Raw genomic sequence first — 16,329 nt, forward strand, 5'->3', positions numbered from 1 at the left:
GGCCAGCTCCTCCCCGTCCGCCGCCCCCCCCCCCCCCGCCCCCCCACACCCCACCCCCATCACCGGGCCCTCCCCCAGGTACGGGGGGGGGCTGTCACCTGCTGCTGGGTGTGGGGGATCCCCTCCCACCCCCCTTTTTACCTTCCCCCCCCCGGCAGCCCTTTGGGCTGCCGGGGGGGGGAAGGTAAAAAGGGGGGTGGGGAAGGTAAAATGCCCCCCCCCTTTTAAATTCCGCCCCAAAATTAAACCAACTGAGCCACGCACGCTCTGGGAGGGCGCGGGGACACGCGTGAGGGGCCCGAGCAGGGCGATCTGGGGTTATTTGACCATTTGAACCACATTTGGGAAAATTTGGGTTTCATTTTCTACCTGCCCCCCCCCCCCCGCACCCCCGCCACCGCCCGCCCGCCCCGCAATCGATGCGTTCGGCGCTCGGCGGGTCTCACCTGGCCCCGCATGCGCGTTGGGGGTTGTACGGAGGTGAAGGGGAGGGAGGAAAATGGCGGCGCCCGGTGGTGGGGTGGAGGTGGAGGAGGAGGCGGCCGGCCCGGTTTTAGGGAGGCTGGAGGAAGAAGCGCGGCGGCGGCGGGAGAGGCTGAAGGCTCTGCGGCAGCGCACGCTGCAGGTCGGTGGGGGTACGGCGGTGTTGGGGGGGTCTGGGGGGGGTGCGAGTGTCTGGAGTGGGCCTAGTGGCGGGGCGCGAGGGTCTGGAGTGGGCCTAGTGGGGGGGGGGGAGCGGGGTTTTGGGGAGAGGGAGAGGGTCTGGGTGTTAGGGGGCCATAGAGGGTCTGGGGATGTGGGGGGGAGCAGAGGATCTGAGGTGGCCCTTGCGTTTTGGGGAGGGGAAGGGGGTCTGAGGATGTTGGGGGGGGCGCATGGGGGTCCAGGCTGGGCCTGAGAATGTTGAGGGGGCACAGAGGGTCTGGGGGAGTGAGAGGCAGAGGATCTGAGGTGGTCGTAGGGTTCTGGGGAGCGGGGACAGGGCCTAAAGATGTTGAGGGGGCCATAGAGGGTCTAGGCTGGGCCTGAGGGTGTTGGGGCGGGGCACAGAGGGGTTTTGGGTGGGTCTGAGGATGTTGAGGGGGCACAGAGGGTCTGGAGTGGGCCTGGGGATGTGGGGTGGGGCCAGAGGGTCTGGGGTGAGCCTGTAGTTATTTGGGGGGCAGGGAGCCTGGAGGAGGAGTTGAGGGTGTAGGAGAGATTGGGGAGCAGGGGGGCTTGGGAGGGGACTGGGGACACTGGGGTTTTGGGTGTGGGGGGCAGGGGAAGAAGCTGGGGGACAGGAGTGCGGGGCGAGCCTGGGGGTGTAGTGGGGTCGCTCGGCTGGTGGGGCCGGGCATAGCGGGGTCCCCCGCTGCGGGGGCGCGGATGAGGAGTAAGAGGGGTGCTGGAGGAGGGCACTTGAGGTTTGGGTGGTGCCCCGGTGATCGCACGGGGTCTTTGGTCCCGTCTGCGGGGTCCGCGCTGGCTCTGTACGACCCCGTGGCCTGTCAGGCCTCGGGCTTCCTCCTGCTTTTTTTTTTCTCCGCCTTCGCCGTGCTGCCCCTGGGCTTTGCTGAAAGCCCTCCTGGCGTGACGAAGCCGCTTGATTTTTCCACCTTCGCTGTGTTGGCGTCGCATCTGCGACCCGGGCCGCGGCCTGGGGTTGGTAGCGGGGACGGAAACGGAGATTCACCCCGGGGGTAATTCATAACATCTTGCGTTTCTCGGGCGCTTCCCGGGCCTCAGACATCTCCTCCGTAGAGGCGTCGAGACCAGATTGCCTTTAGCACGGGTCTGAGGGTGCCGAGGAACCGGTTGCGACCGAAGCCGGGGCCGTAAATCGGGGTTTTCATCTCAGACGCCTGCGCCTCGGAGGAATTCCCGGGCGTCGTTGTAAACCTCGCGTCGCAGAAGGCGCAGCCGGCACCGGGATCGGTTCTTAAGGAGAATTTGTCGACCGAGGGTGGCGTGCCCTGGGAACGCGGGGAGGCGTCCCGTCCCGCCGCCGAGGGACCCTCTCTGGGGGCTGTGCGCCTCTGACGGGAGCCGCCGCTTTGGTGCGCGGGCCAGGGGCGCTCTGTGGAGCCCCTTCCCTTGAGGCGCTCCTTGTCATCGGAGAGCGGAGCTTTCCGAAAGGGGAGAGCGGGGTCCAGCTCCGTGCCAGCCTCACCGACGAGAAAAACGGTTGGAAAAAGGCTCCTTCCGAAATAAAAGCTTTTTCCTTTCTTTTCTGCCCTGTGGGAGAGAGCCGGGGCGGTTGTGGAGGGCGTATTGTTCTCATCTGCTTTATTGTGGTGTTTTTTTCTTAAATTTGGGGTGAGATTTTTAAAATTTGGAGTGAGGCTCGATCCCTGCGAGGGCTGAAGCCGTTCTTTTCCGCGAGCAGCATCTCGGCGTTCTGCGCCCCCGAGGGCGATGCCCGGCAGCCCGCGCTGGCTCCTGCTAGGCCTGGCCTGGTGAGTTTGTCCAAGATTTTTTTTTAAATTCTTTTTTTACTTTTGGCTTTTGCAGCCTCCGGGAACTGTTTAATGGCAAAACTACCTCCTTTGGTTTTGAACCCGTTACATTAAATTTGCTTTGGGTGCTCCCTCCCTTGTGAGAAACACAAAATAATCGTTCTGTGCTCGTGTTTATGACTTTCTAGCGCTCTCGGTCTCGCTCCCTGCGGTCTGCGAAGCCTGGCTTCGCGCACAAACCTCCCCGAATCCTCTCGGTGCCTTTCCCTGGCCCCTCTCCGAACGCTGGGACGCCCTTTTGCCGCGAGGGGATCTGCGTGCCTGGCTCAGGATGTGGGGCACTCGTGGGTTTACAGCGCTGACACGTGATTTCCTGTTGTTTTTTGGGTTTTTTTTTTCCTATTTTCTCACTTCGGCCACACATCAAGCCGTCAAACCTTGTCTATTTTTTCCAGTCCTATCAGTTTCCAATGAGACTTTTCCCAGCAGCCGAGCTTGTCGGGAGCCCGTTCTGCGCACGCAGCCGGAATTATTTTCTCCCCTCACGCGTGTTGCTTTACCCTGGTCTCTGGATTTCACCTGTTGCCTTATTGCTCGCTTAGGCGTCGTTTTACAGCCCGTCTGCCGGTTGTTGGCTTTCCCTGTGAGTCACCTCACCTGCCAACGCCGTCGCCTACCAAGTCAGGTCTTTCCTAACTCTTTCTGTGACGCTTGCAACAGCCCAAACCCTGGCAGAGGGCGTGAGGGGATCGAGGAGAAGAAGGGATCGGCCCATCCGGTGAAAAGCCGCTGCTGGGGTTTGCAGGGGAGATCCGAAATTGGAATTTCGGGCGTAATTTACATTTAAGAAACGTAATTCAGCGCTTGCTCGTACCAATATGCTGATGGTGGATTCCCAGCCTCGGCGCGTGGCCTTGCCGTTGGCAGGGTTTGCGCTGTGGAGGACCAGGTGCGGCATCAGAGAGGCCGTTTCCCTCCTAAATTGAAATGAAATCACCTTGCAGCAGCAAACAAGCAGACGGTTGGTGTACTGAACATTGCTTCCTCTTCTGGCAAAAAAAAAAAAAAAAGAGTTTTGAATTGTGTAACCGTAATCTTACTTTGCAAGCTTTCCTCTCTTCTTTTTTTTTTTTTTTTTTTCTTTCTTTCTTCCCCCCTAAAAAAAAAAAAAAGAAATCCAATTATCTTGCAGCCGTTGCTTACGCAGTCTGGAGAGCTAAAGGGCCGCGCGCCGCTGAGTTGCTGGCCTGGAGCTGAAACGCTCGATCCCCGTCTTTCAGTCCGACCCGCTCCGGCTTCGCTCCGTGCTTCTCAGCACCCGGCGCGTCGGGTTGTTATTCCAGACCATTTTCACTTCCTTGGGATAAGCCTGATCCGTGCAGGCTCAGCCAGGATGGGTAGCGGAGCCTTTTTATTTATTTCTTTATTTTTTTTTGGCTTTGTATGAGCCTTTCTGTGACTCTTGCAACTTGAAAGATCATCCCTCCCTGTTTTATACGCCCCGAAAAAATCTCAAATTGGGGAAAATGAATCAGAAAAAAAAAAACAACAACAAAAAACCCCGAGAGGCAAGCGAAAAGGCGGTGGGAGCGGCCTCGGAGGTGAGCTCGCTGCTGTGCCGGAGGAGAGGAGACGCGCGGGGAAGTGCCGTAGTCTTCAAGAGGGCTGTGAACGTTTTCTGCCAACTTATGACATTTATAAAAGAAAAAAAAAAAAACAAAAACAAGTCTTTCTGAAGCCGGTCGCTTATATAACCGGCCCTCAGCTCGTGTTTTCGCTGCCGCGCTCAATTAACAGGAAAACCCCACCAAGCCCTGTGAAAGGTCACGCGGTGACGTAGGTCTTTTTGAGGTTTTTTTTAATTTTTGTCTTAAGTAGCAAACGGTTCCGGCTCCTGAGGTCCCGCAGTGAGGGAAAGCGGCGACGGCCTTTCTCTAAATACGCTGGACCGCGTGTTTTGCAGACCTTGGTGGGGTTTGGGGCTGAAGAACGGGATTCTTCCCATGGCTTTTGGTTTTTAAATGACAGCGTCCGGGCAGGAAAAGCCGCGCGAGCGTCGAACCGCTCGGTAACGCGCTCTTCGCCCGAGGCTCCTCGTGCTGGTGCTGATGACGGCGCGGAGGCTTTATCCTTGCGGTATCGTGTGATAAAGCCCCGATTATCTGCTGTATTTTTTTTTTTTTTCCTGCCTAATGGCTGAAAATCAGATTAAAATGTTCTGTTTGTGTTTCACAGGAAGTCTTTTTTTTTTTTTTTTTTTTTAGCTGAAGAAAAACTTGTGCTCAATTTAAGCTTTAGCTTAGTGCAATTGTCTTTCATCTCTTTAGTTTAATTGTTCCTGGCTGTCACCAAACTCTATATTCTGAAGCAAAATGGAAGAGCAAGATCTCCTGCGTCCATTTAACGCCGCCCGGCTGGCGGCGACTCCGTGTTTGCGCGCACCGAGGTCCTGCAAGCGCTCGCCGGAGCAGTCTGAGCAGCAGTGAGCCAGGCGAAGCGAGGGGTGTTTGCAGGATGGAGACCTCGCGGGCTGCGTTTCGCTAGCAATTTGCGATTTTTTTTTTTTCCCGGTTAAAAGAGGAGTGCAACAGCGTGGCGCTTCCCGTGAAAGCACGTGCACCGCCTGGCCCGTCACCGCTGGCCGGTCTAAGGGGACCCGTTGTCCCTGCCTATCTCAAAACTTGAATTTTGTCGCAAGTCCTCTCTTTAGCACCCAAGAAGCCGTGTTTCCACAACCCCGGCTTTCTGCTGAGCGAGTTGATAATTAACTGGAGTTACTTGTATTTACGAAACGCTCGTCTGCAGGTTGCCCTTGAAACCGGTTCTCCGATGCGTTCGCGTCTGCCCGGGCTGGAGTTAGACGACGGCTGCGCTCGGGGACGGCGGGCGGTGGAGTTTGCCTTCCTTCGAACCCGTTAAAATCGCCGCGTAAGGTCGGTTCTTCCAGCCGGCACGTCCTGCGACGTGTCGGGAAGCACCTTGGAGCTTGCATCTTGGAAATCTTGGGGTCTCTGTGAAAGCCAAGCTGATCTGGGGATCCGTCCTTGATAAGGAAAAGCGTGCCGGGAGAAATAAGTGAGAGAAGGAAAAGTCACAAGCCTTTTAATGGGTTTGCGTGTCCCAATGGAGCGCGCGTGCCATCCACAACCACTTCTGCCTTAGGGAGGAATTTTATTTTGGTTAAAAACACGTCGGTCTATATTTAGTAAAGCATTTGATAGGCCTTTCCCCTGGATAGCAGCAGCGAAGCAAAGAAGTAGTGAAATCAAGAAGTACGCACGTTATCTCTCTTGCAGGGAGCTGAGTGCTTTTCCCACAGCGACTTATTTTTAGCAGTCGATAGCCGAGGAGAGGAACTGTTGTCTTGGCCGCCGCTTGTAACCCGGCTCTGCTCCTTTGATCCGGCCGTTGACGTGATCCTCTGCTGTTGAAACGAGAGGAAACGCTGCGGGGCCGTGGCGACGTGCCGGGGCTGTGGCGCGTTGCTGCTGGCTTCGGTTGGGCGCAAAGGTGTTCAGAGGGAACTGCCCAAATTCGGCTTGGAGAGGTTTAAGGCGCGCTGGGTCAGGCTGTTGTCCGCAGAACGCAGTTCATAGAATCACAGGATGGTTTGGGTTGGAAGGGACCTTCAAAGGCCACCCACTCCAACCCTCTGCAAGGAGCAGGGACATCTCCAACCAGATCAGGTTGCTCAGAGCCTCATCCAGCCTGGCCAGTTGTTGAGAAGAGCTTTGGATCCACCTCTGTCCTTTCCCTGCCGGTTCCTAGGGTTTCAGATTTATTTTTTTTTTTTCCCCCCCTCTGTTTCTAAAATACAGCTTGTGGCCCAGGTAAAGAGGAAGAGGCAGCAAAGTGCGCCGCGCGCGGGGAGGATTTGGAAGGCAGCGGGTTGGAGATGGAAGGGCTCTGTGCTAGGAAGACGTGGAGCAGTCCTTCCAAAATCAAAGTTTGGCTCTTTGATGGGCCGTGCAGTCTAGTCTGAGGCTCAGCAGTTCAGGAAGGACGGCCCCACGCGCTCAAGGTGGCAAGGACACACGGCAGAGCGGGAAATCGTGACGTGTGAGGAGATATAAAGCAAATCCAGGGAAGCTGGTGGTGCGGTACAGACGTAATAAGGACCAGAATTCCTCCGTGCTGCTCCCATTTGGCCCTGACATCCTTTCCTCTCCGGCACGGCTGTCGCCTCCCCGTCCCTCTCCCGCCGCACGTGCTTCTGACCTGTCAGGGCTCCCGGGCTGTTTGGGACGCTGTTCCTTAGGCCAAGACTAGCACAAGCTTTAGGGCAGAGCCAGCTTGGCTCGGACCCTGCTTTTCATTTCGCTTTTGGCCGTTGCCAGCGGGCACCGTTGCCTCCGTGCCAGACCGCCAGCGGAGAAGCCCAGCAGAAGCCGGCACTTGGAGGCAAAAATCTTTGAAAAGACCTTGTGGATGTTTTCCCTCTATATTTTTTTTTTTTTTTCCCCGATATGAAACCGCAGTGATGTAATAAACCCCATCGGGAGTGTCTCTTGTAAGTGGGGGATTAATTTTCCGAGGAGAAACCAGCAGAAAGTTCACGGGATCTGATTTTCCCGATGCTCATTAATCTTGGCTGACTTTTGCGTCGCCGTGGTAATGGACAGAGGGTTTTACGTATTTTTTTTCTCTTTTCCTCTGTACCCATAAAGAAGATCAAGCGCTCCTTTTGAGCCCCAACTAAGCAGTGCTGAAACCTTGGCTCCTTTCGTCTGCCGCTCGCTACTCCCAGCTGCGCTGCCTGGTTTCACCTTTTTACTCTGTGGAAATACCAACTGCCACCCAGCCTCTTCTCATCCGTCGCTGATAACGAGCTCGTGCCCAACGAGTAGGAGCTCCAGAGGGGAACGCAGAGCCGGCGGGATGAGCTGCGGGTAGCGATGGGAGATACGCACGGCGTCGTGAGCTCTCCGTTGGGGAAATCTCGTTTAGCTTTCAGATGGCTAACCTTGTTTCTGTAGCTGCTTGTTATTTAAATTCCCTGTTGTGGGGAGCTTTTTATTTTTTGACAGAGAAATCCTCTTTTCCCAAGGAGACGAGGCTGGCGGGATTGTGTCTCTCCTCCCTAGCCGCTGGCCCTGTTGACCGGTTTCGTGCCGGAGTGAGGGAGGACAAGCTTCAGGAAAAGAGGTTGGATGTAGGAGACTTTTTTTTTTTCCCCTTTTTCCCTACCCTACCGAAAGATTCGACGTGAGCTCAGCTGCCACCAGCTATCAGGGAACCAATTTGTGAAGTTTAACTGTGGCTAATGTTTTCATTGGAGCTGCTGATTTATTAAACCTTGGAGAACACAACCCAGGAGCCAAATCCCTCGGAAAGCAGGCCCGAAGCTCCGGTTCCTGCAGGGATTTCACTTGGCATGGCTTACTGAAGGAAATGCGTGATGGTTGTTCCCGGGAAGGCGGCGTCAGCGTGGTCCTGAGCTCTGCGCCTTCCTAAATTGCGGTAAAATTCAAGGAGGTGTTTGTTGAACAAGAGCAGTGTAGCTAAAGGTCAGTTTGAAGCTTTTCCTCCCATGTGAGTGTTTGGTTCCCTTTCAGATTCCTTTTTTTTTTTTTTTTTTTTTGAAGCTTTTAAAAGCTTTTCCTTTATTCAGATTTGGTTTGATTTCCTTTGACAACTCACAGCGTCTTTTTGCGGTGGATTTTTTTTTTTTAACTAGAGCTCGACATTTATTTTCCCGATGCCCTTAGTTCCTTAAATACAGCAAATGCAAATCATCCCGCTCCTCAGATCGTCTAGGATAAAGCGTGAACGTGTCAAGGGCAATGTGTTTTCGTCTGGAAGAAAGAAATTTGAAATACAAATGCCGGCAGGGAAAAGCAGCCTACGTGTGAACTTCCGGACGCGCTCCTTAAGCTGCGAACGTGGCGCAGAAGCGGGGATCCAGAGCTGATTTAAGCAGGAAAAGCATTCCTGAGGGGATTTAGGATTTTTTTTTTTTTTGCCGTCCTTCCCGCGTCTCTTTGGGACGCTTTGTGCCGAAAAAAACGTGGCAGCTTCTGGTTATTCGCACCGCTTCGTGCGGAACGAGGCGCGGAGGTCAACGACAGGAATGCCCGCGGGTCCGTGGAGAAACGGGTCTCCGGCCCTGGGTTGTGTCCTCAGCTGGGCTGGAAAAATTCAGGTTGCTGGGGGTTTTGTGCCGAGGTAAGTGTTGGCGGCACCGAGAAAGAGGCGAAAAGTCGACGCCTGGTTTCTCCTTGCTCAAGTCCCCTGTCAGATCAGCTTAAGGAGAGCGTTTGATTGCTGTAGCTAATTAACAGGATCCACTACGAGGTGGTTTCCCGGTAAAAGCGGAGTGTTCCTCTGTTTTAAAACAGATTAGCTGGTGGCTCACGGGGACGCTGCTCGTTTTCCGAAAGCCTCTGTCAGCAAAACCAAGGTGGGGAAGAGGCTGGAGCGGCGGAAGGCTCTCCCACCTGCTCCTTCGCTCCGCATCTCTGCGCCGGCACTAAAGCTGTCGTGCATCACATTGGGGGGGAAAAAAAAAAAAATTGCTTTGGCCGCAGCCCAACCTTTTGTTTAACGTTGCTTTTGCCAGCTCGCTCCCCTGCTCCTCCGCGCCTGCCCGCGCTGGCAAGAGGAGTAGGAGGGGGAGGAAGGCCCCGGCGCCGCTTGTTTCCTATGCGGCGTAGCTCTGCGCCGTGTTTTCCTGCCGTGGCTGCGGGCGAGGAGCCTTTCCATCACTTTTCCCGGCTGTCCCGAGGAGCTGGTCAATCTGCAAACGCCGACGGAGTCTGGTCGGAGCGGCCGAAGCACCTCCCGGGGTGAAGACCGGTGTGTGGTCCTGTGGCTTGGCTTGCTGCTGTCCTCAGTTTTGTGTGTTTTTTTTTTTTTTTTTTTTTTCTCTGCGGAGTTTTTATTTTGGTGGAGCAAAGCAGCCTTGCGTTCCTGAAAGCAAAGTACCGAGCGACTGAGAAAACAGTTGCTGTGGAAACAGAGCGCAGTGGAGTTATTACAGCGAGAATAAAACCCGCACTTAGGGCTACAAAGGCTTCGTTTCTATCCAGGCTTTATTAGGAAAGTAATAAACTCTCGCCGCGGTGCTCGAACGGCTGGAGGTGGAAGCTTGCAGACGAAATGATTGCGCTTCCACCAGCCATGTGCGAACACGCGCGCGGTGGGCGGCCGGGAGCGGTCGGCTGTCTGACCCTGGGAGATGTTCCTCGGGGCGCTTCTCTGCCGTCCCACCCCGTGAACGGCGCCGCCCCGCGAGCGTTGTTGACTTGGAGACAGGAGGGTTCTCCAGAGCCGTGCCGGTGTACCCCAGGGGCCGGTGTGACGGGCTTTGGGCGGCCCTGGGGTGATGGGGAGGACGTGGCCAAAGGGGCCGGGGCGTTAATTCGCATCGGGAGTTTGCTGGAGGAGGTCTGGAGCGTTTCTGGATGCCTGCAGCGAGGTCCTCAGCCAGACAGGCTCCATCTGACAGCAAAACCTGAAAAGCAACACATCCTTGAACCCTCCCTCTGTTTATCTTGTGGGCAGCTCTGGTTTGGAAGCCGAGGGTGTGAATTGTGGTTTATTTATTTTATTTTTTTTTTAAGCTCTGGAAACCCTTTGTGACCGTGTGGTTAGGAAAGGCTGGGAAATGAGATCTGAGCGTAGAGCGCCGATATTTAATGACTTACACCAGCGCTGTACACCGCGCAGATAAAAGACGGGAAGTAAAAGCTCGCAGGTGAGTAGGGTTTTGTCTGTGTGTCGCCTCCTGTGAAATAAGGAGCCGCGCTGGCCTTCGTAGGGAGGTGAGTCTTTTTTTTTCCCCCTTGAGGCTGTGCAGAGCGGTGGTTATAGTCTCAAATTCCTGTCTGCTTATTCCCAGCCCCTCGCCGCGATTGCTGGAGCAGCGACAGTCACAGCCGTCTCCTCCGTGTGCCGTTTGACAGGTTGCGCGCGCGGGAGCCAAATAAATAAGAAGTCTTTTGCTCCATCTGTAGTTCTCAAGATGCTGCCGCGCAGCCAGCGCTGCCAGGGAAGAGAACGATCCTGCTTTTGCTGCTCTCTCTGCCCTCCCTCCGGTGAGCTGAGGTTAAACCAGTCAGGTGAACACGGACCCAGCAGGGAAAAGGCAGCGCTTGGTTCCTGTCTGCGTCGATTCCTGGGTCTGGTTCACGGGGAGACCTCACAAACACGAGGGGTGAGGAGGAGGATGGCCGCGCCTTCGTTTCGGCGCTGGCTTTCGTACGTCTGTGAAATTGTGGCTGGAGGCTGGAGCTGAACAAACCTTTCACACTCCTCCGAGCTGATCCTTCGATGGCTGCGTCCTGCCTGTGCCGGCACGTCTTTCACCCCTCCGTGAACCAGTTCAAGCAGCTAACCTGCCTTTATTTATTTATTTATTTATTTTTCCTCCCTTTTTGGTTGATTTGGTTGAATTTTTGTGGCACAGTCAGTCCTTGGGGCGGTTTCCCGTGGGGCAAGGTGTTGAGCGCTGGCGACGAGCGGGTGGGGATGGACGGAGCATGGGGATGCGGGGGGCCGCAGCCACCGTGGATGGGACAGGGGACAGGCTGCACGATGGCAGTCCCAGCAAGACCAGTTTCAAAGGAGGCTTTTCACCACTCTGGGGCTGACAAACTGGGAAGCTGGGTGAGATCTGTTTATTTTTAAGCCCGTGACGCCCAGCGCCCAGGTATAAATAATGGAGTGCGAGGGGATTATTCAGAGTGAAAACACACGGAGCTGGCACAGAGGCATCCGGGATAATTGATTTAATGAATTTAAAAACCACGCGAGACTAAAACTTTCTCTGTGGTCCAGTGCTCGTGTTCATCCTTGGGAGATGCTGGACACCCCCAACCTTGCTTTTCTTCAACACATTTCTTTGACGTGGCTCCAGACGCCTAGATCTTGAGGGGTGACCGGTCACGCCTTCTATTGCAGACGGAAAAAGTGCGGCACGGAGGCCGATGACCTCCCACGAGTCAGGCAGGGATCTGCAGAGACCCGGGGAAATCCCTCCCGTCCTGAAACAATTGGTAACAGCGGCGCAAAAAGCTTTTCCGTCTCCAACTCTCTCCTCTCCGAAAGACGGCGGTGAGGGAACGACGTGGTGGACCTCAGCGGCGAAATCCATCGCGTGTTGCACGGGCGGGGTTACTGAGCGCCGTCGTAGAGCAGCTGGACGGGGAAAACGTTTTATTCCGCACGGTTTGAGCGTTAATCGGGCTGTGCTTGGGTTTGGGAATCCCTGGCTGCTCGTTCCCGCCTGCAGTCTCACACTTCGCAGGTGGAAGAGGAGCTTTTGTCCCTTCCCATCTCATTTCTGGTTCTTCGTGGCTGTGGGATGAATTTGGAGATAAGGCAAAAAAAAAAAAATTAAAAATAGAGACACAGCAAATAGGGAACCGCTCATATTTGGCGCTTTTTGAAGAAAATAACGGAAAGCCCAGCTTTTGAGCACTTTATTCTGTCGTTTTCCCTACGTTTCAGGCTCTTTGCAAAAGCGGGTGTTGCGCTGTTCTGTAAAACAAATCTGAAGCAGGTCAAGACCTGGGGTCCCAGCACCGGCCAGACACCGTGGTTATTGCCCGCTTCCATCAGCTACAGAGAGGAAGTTTGAGGGAAAATATTTGTTCCTGATCCAAAAACCGTGAGGCCCTGACCTGAATCTTCGTCCCAGTCCTGAAATCCTGGCTGAGGCTCGGCCGATGCTTTGCGGCGGGGGTTGTAGGGGAATTTTCTTCTAAAGTTTATTTTCCTCCTAGCCTCCCAGCAAATAATTTACGAGACTAACGAAGATGGGGTGGTCCCGGCGATCTCCACCAGTAAGCAGGTTTCCCCAGCGTCTTTCTGCCTGACAGAACAAAGTGAAATGCAAAACAGCGAAGGAAAATCCGTGGCAGGGTAACCGTGCAGCAACGCGGCCGGCTGGCGTTGCTTTTCAACAGGTTTTTTTGTTTAATTTCTGAAGAGCCCTGCGGAAAATAGGTTAATCGTCAGCTCCAGAAACGCAGAGGGAGGTTTGCCTTGTGCCCGAGCGGCGCCGCTTAATCAGCGCGCGTGTGAAGCTGTGATTTACACTTGTGAAACTCCGGGTAGTTTATCTAAATTTATTATTTTTTTAAATATAAATATGAGATTGGGAGGATTCATGCGTGGAGCTGCTTTGTTCCAGCAAACCTTTAACTTCTCAGCGAGGTCTTGGTGTGTAAACACAAACCTGGTTGTAGTCTCTTTCTCTTTTTTTTTTCCCCCTTCCTTGGAGAAATGAAACCGGCCATGTGTAGCATTTGGTTTTGCTTCTGCTTTTATCCGACAGCAGGAGGTGACGCATTAACTCGGTGAAATGCCTCTCAAATCCAACCAAGCCAGCCTGATCCTCCTGGTTCCAGGAGAACAAGAAGGAAACTGGAACGTTGTCCCCATCAGGTAAAGGCGGTGGTGGCTCCTTGGCTTGAGTATGACTAACAGGTGGATTTTTTTTTTTAAGTTATTTTTCTTTTTCTGGACGGTAGAAAGGAATTATGTGGCTTAGCGACGATGTGATAGGGGTTAAAACAGACACGCTTGTTTCTCTGGCACAGAATTAATTCTTGAGTTCAGCCTCCTTTTTTGGTAGAGATTCAGCTGGTTCCCCAGTGTCGCGTCCTGTAAATCACCAGCTTTTCCTGGAAGATGGGCTGACTCTTGCGAGCGCGTTAACCTGTCAAATTTGAAGAAAGAAGTTTTGTGGTTGGTAGAACAAGCTGTAACGCTCTGCGCTGCCTGCTGCCAGCACCGCTTGTTCGGAAGGACTGGCTGGATCTTCTCAAACGCGTCAGGGCTGAAAATCCCATGAAACTTTCCACGGCTGGTACCGGTACTCGTGTTCCTGGGTGTAGGGAGCGATGTTTTACTGCCCGCCTTCAAACGCTGTTTCAAGGATGGATGGACCTCTGCAGACTAGGAGTTAAGAAGTCCCTCATGGCATTTACTCCATTTAAAGCAGTGTTTTGTGGATATTTCCTTTGGGGATGCTTGGCGCAGGGACTGGGAGAAGACTTCTCTTTCTACCTGAAAGGAGGTTGTAGGGAGGCAGATGTTGGTCTCTTCTCCCAAGTAACAAGTGATAGGACGAGAGGAAACGATCTCAAGTTGTGGCAGGGGAGGTTTAGGTTGGATGTTAGGAACAAATTCTGTGCTGAAAGAGTGGTCAGGCACTGGAACAGGCTGCCCAAGGAAGAGGTGGAGCCGCCATTCTTGGAGATGTTCAAAGAACGTGTAGGTGTGGCACTTCAGGACATGGTTTAGTAGAATCATAGAATGGTTTGGATTGGAAGGAACCTTCCAAAGCCCATCCAGTCCAACCCTCTGCAAGCAGCAAGGACACCTCCAATGAGATCAGGTTGCTCAGAGCCCCATCCAACCTGACCTTGAATGTTCCCAGGGATGGGGCATCCACCGCCTCTCTGGGCAACCTGCAGGTTGTAGTAGGCATGGTGGTGTTGGGTTGTTGGTTGGGCTGGATGATCTTGGAGGTCTTTTCCAACCTTAAAGACTGTATGATTCTGCGATTCACCCTGGATTTGTGGGCCATTGGCAGAGCACCTCTAACAAGCATCACAAGCACGTCTAATTTGAGTCACAGCAATGCGTGCACATACCCATCGTTAACAAAACTGGTAATGACCTTGGAGCAGCATCTTGTGCCGATGCAAACTGCAATGACCTGATTGGATCAGCGCCGTGAAACCTCCTGGGGTTAAGACTGAGAGTGAAACGAAATCTTAAACTTATTTAGGGTCTGGAGAAGAATGGTAAGAATTGGTCTGAAATGGGTGATGCCAAGGAGAATTGGTGTGAAACGATGTTTTTCGGTAGTCTGTTGGGCAAAGCTGTTAGAGGGAACCGATGCAGAGGGGTTCAGCCAGCTTCACCCAGTGCTCTTGTTCTATACGGGAGCACTGGCCCAGGTTGCCCAGAGGGGCGGTGGACGCCCCATCCCTGGAAACATCCCAGGCCAGGTTGGCCGGGGCTCTGAGCAACCTGATCCGGTTTGAGATGTCCCTGCTCCGTGCAGGGGGGTTGGGCTGGGTGGGCTTTGAAGGTCCCTTCCAACCCAAACCGGTCTGTGATTCTGTGATTCTACATAACTTAGATTTTACTTTGACAACGTCCTGCGTGGAAAGGAGTTAGCGATATTTCTACTGTGTCAGGATGGAGAAGCTTATTCGTGGCTTTTCCAGCTCTTTATTGCGCAAAAAAAAAAAGTGTTCTGCCTTTGAAACGTCTTGTTCTTCCTGCTCAGAGGTGCTTATCTCCTCCCCCTCAAACTTTCTCCATTGAATTGAAACTCCTGTGTTTTCACGTATGCGGTTTCTTCAGTTAAAAAGTTTGTAGTTCTGGTCTCAGGGGAGGATTTGTGTCACTAGTTTCACCAGAAACATTCTCCAGTCTTTGCTGCTTAACAGCAGCGCCGGCGATGCAGACACGTGGGTTGTGAAATCATGATAATTATTTAAATTTATATAATTTGGTATATTTAAACCAGCAAACGACACCCAATTTGAGAGTCATTTTGGGTTATTTGAAGGGAAGAAACATTTGTGCTTGTTTACTATATAAACAACACAATTATTAAAAAGATTTTTATTAAAAATCCCTTTTCATTTGGAAATGTGAGGTGAGTTTTTGGAGGCACGGATGTAAACCAAGGTGTTTGAATTTTCAGAGGCGGCTTTGTTCCTTGTGTTTGTTTCTTAGGGGAAGTCACGCAGTTCGGGCGCCGATTTAACCATTTTTCACCATTTCCATAGTAACCAGCTGGGACTGAACCAGGATTAGGACTTCAATAAGGAATGAGCAGCAGGGACGCAGATGCTCCAGCTTTTAAAAATCATATTTTTATACGATTAACGCAAGGGTTGCTATGAGCAGATGGATTCCAAGCAGCTTTTGGAAAAATATTGGTGGATCTTGGGTACTGAGTATACTTTAATGACGTTTTTATGTTTTTTGGCCACTTAGAGAATTGAAACTATTGGTTTTAAAACATGCTTTATTGCTGCTTCAAACCTTCAGCGTGAAGGTGATGTTTCATGACTTAGCTTTTTGCGTTCTGGCGTTCAGCGCCTTGAGAACAGCGCTGTACTGCCGTGCCTTGCCAGACTTCAAGGACATCTAAGCTTAAATCTTGGCCAAGCGGGAAGCAAGAAGTACCGGTACGTGCCACGCTCGGAGCAAGGCACCGTAACTCCCTCCTCGCCTTGTCGCTGATCTGACCGCCACGTAGCCTTCAGCACAAAGAAGTACCAAGGAAAACGGTCAACGTGACCACCAAACGAGTCGAATGCTCGTTACCTGGCAGGTACCATGGCCAGCAGGTCGAGGGAGGGGATTCTGCCCCTATGTTCTGTTCTGGTGAGACCCCCCTGCAGCGCTGCGTCCAGCTCTGGAGCCCCCAGCACCAGAAGGCCGTGGAGCTGCTGGAGAGGGTCCAGAGGAGGCCACGCAGATGCTGAGAGGGCTGGAGCAGCTCTGCTGTGAGGCCGGGCTGGGAGAGCTGGGGCTGTTCAGCCTGGAGCAGAGGAGGCTCCGCGGAGAGCTGAGCGCGGCTCCCAGTGCCCAAAGGGGGCTGCAGGGAAGGTGGGGAGAGACTCTTCAGCAGGGCCTGCTGTGACAGGACGGGGGTGGTGGGTTTCAGACAGAGGGAGCAGGTTCAGACCGGATGTAAGGGAGAAGTTTTTTACACTGAGGGTGGTGGAGCACTGGCCCAGGTTGCCCAGAGAGGTGGTGGATGCCCCATCCCTGGAAACATTCCAGGCCAGGTTGGCCGGGGCTCTGAGCAACCTGATCCGGTTGGAGATGTCCCTGCTTCTCATGGAGGGGTTGGACTGGATGGGCTTTGAAGGTCCCTTCCAACCCAAACGATTCCATGATTGTATGATTCTAC

The 16,329-nt window shown here is 53.4% G+C and overlaps 1 protein-coding gene across 2 annotated transcripts in view; it reads left to right on the top strand.

The window, feature by feature from the left end:
• The first annotated feature begins 499 nt into the window (after positions 1-499).
• The window catches only part of CCDC12 (coiled-coil domain containing 12), a 35,417-nt gene continuing 19,587 nt past the window's right edge, over positions 500-16,329 (top strand). The window contains exon 1 of one of the 2 annotated variants that reach the window (XM_086741687.1): positions 500-625. In XM_086741687.1, coding sequence (XP_086597813.1) covers positions 500-625 — 126 coding nt within the window. Of the gene's footprint in view, positions 626-10,797; positions 12,224-16,329 lie in introns of those variants that run through there. The other variant, XM_086741688.1, reaches the window with a different exon arrangement.

This window comes from Chlamydotis macqueenii, chromosome 2, assembly GCF_036417535.1.
Source record: "Chlamydotis macqueenii isolate bChlMac1 chromosome 2, bChlMac1.mat, whole genome shotgun sequence".
Classification (NCBI taxonomy): Eukaryota; Metazoa; Chordata; class Aves; order Otidiformes; family Otididae; genus Chlamydotis; species Chlamydotis macqueenii.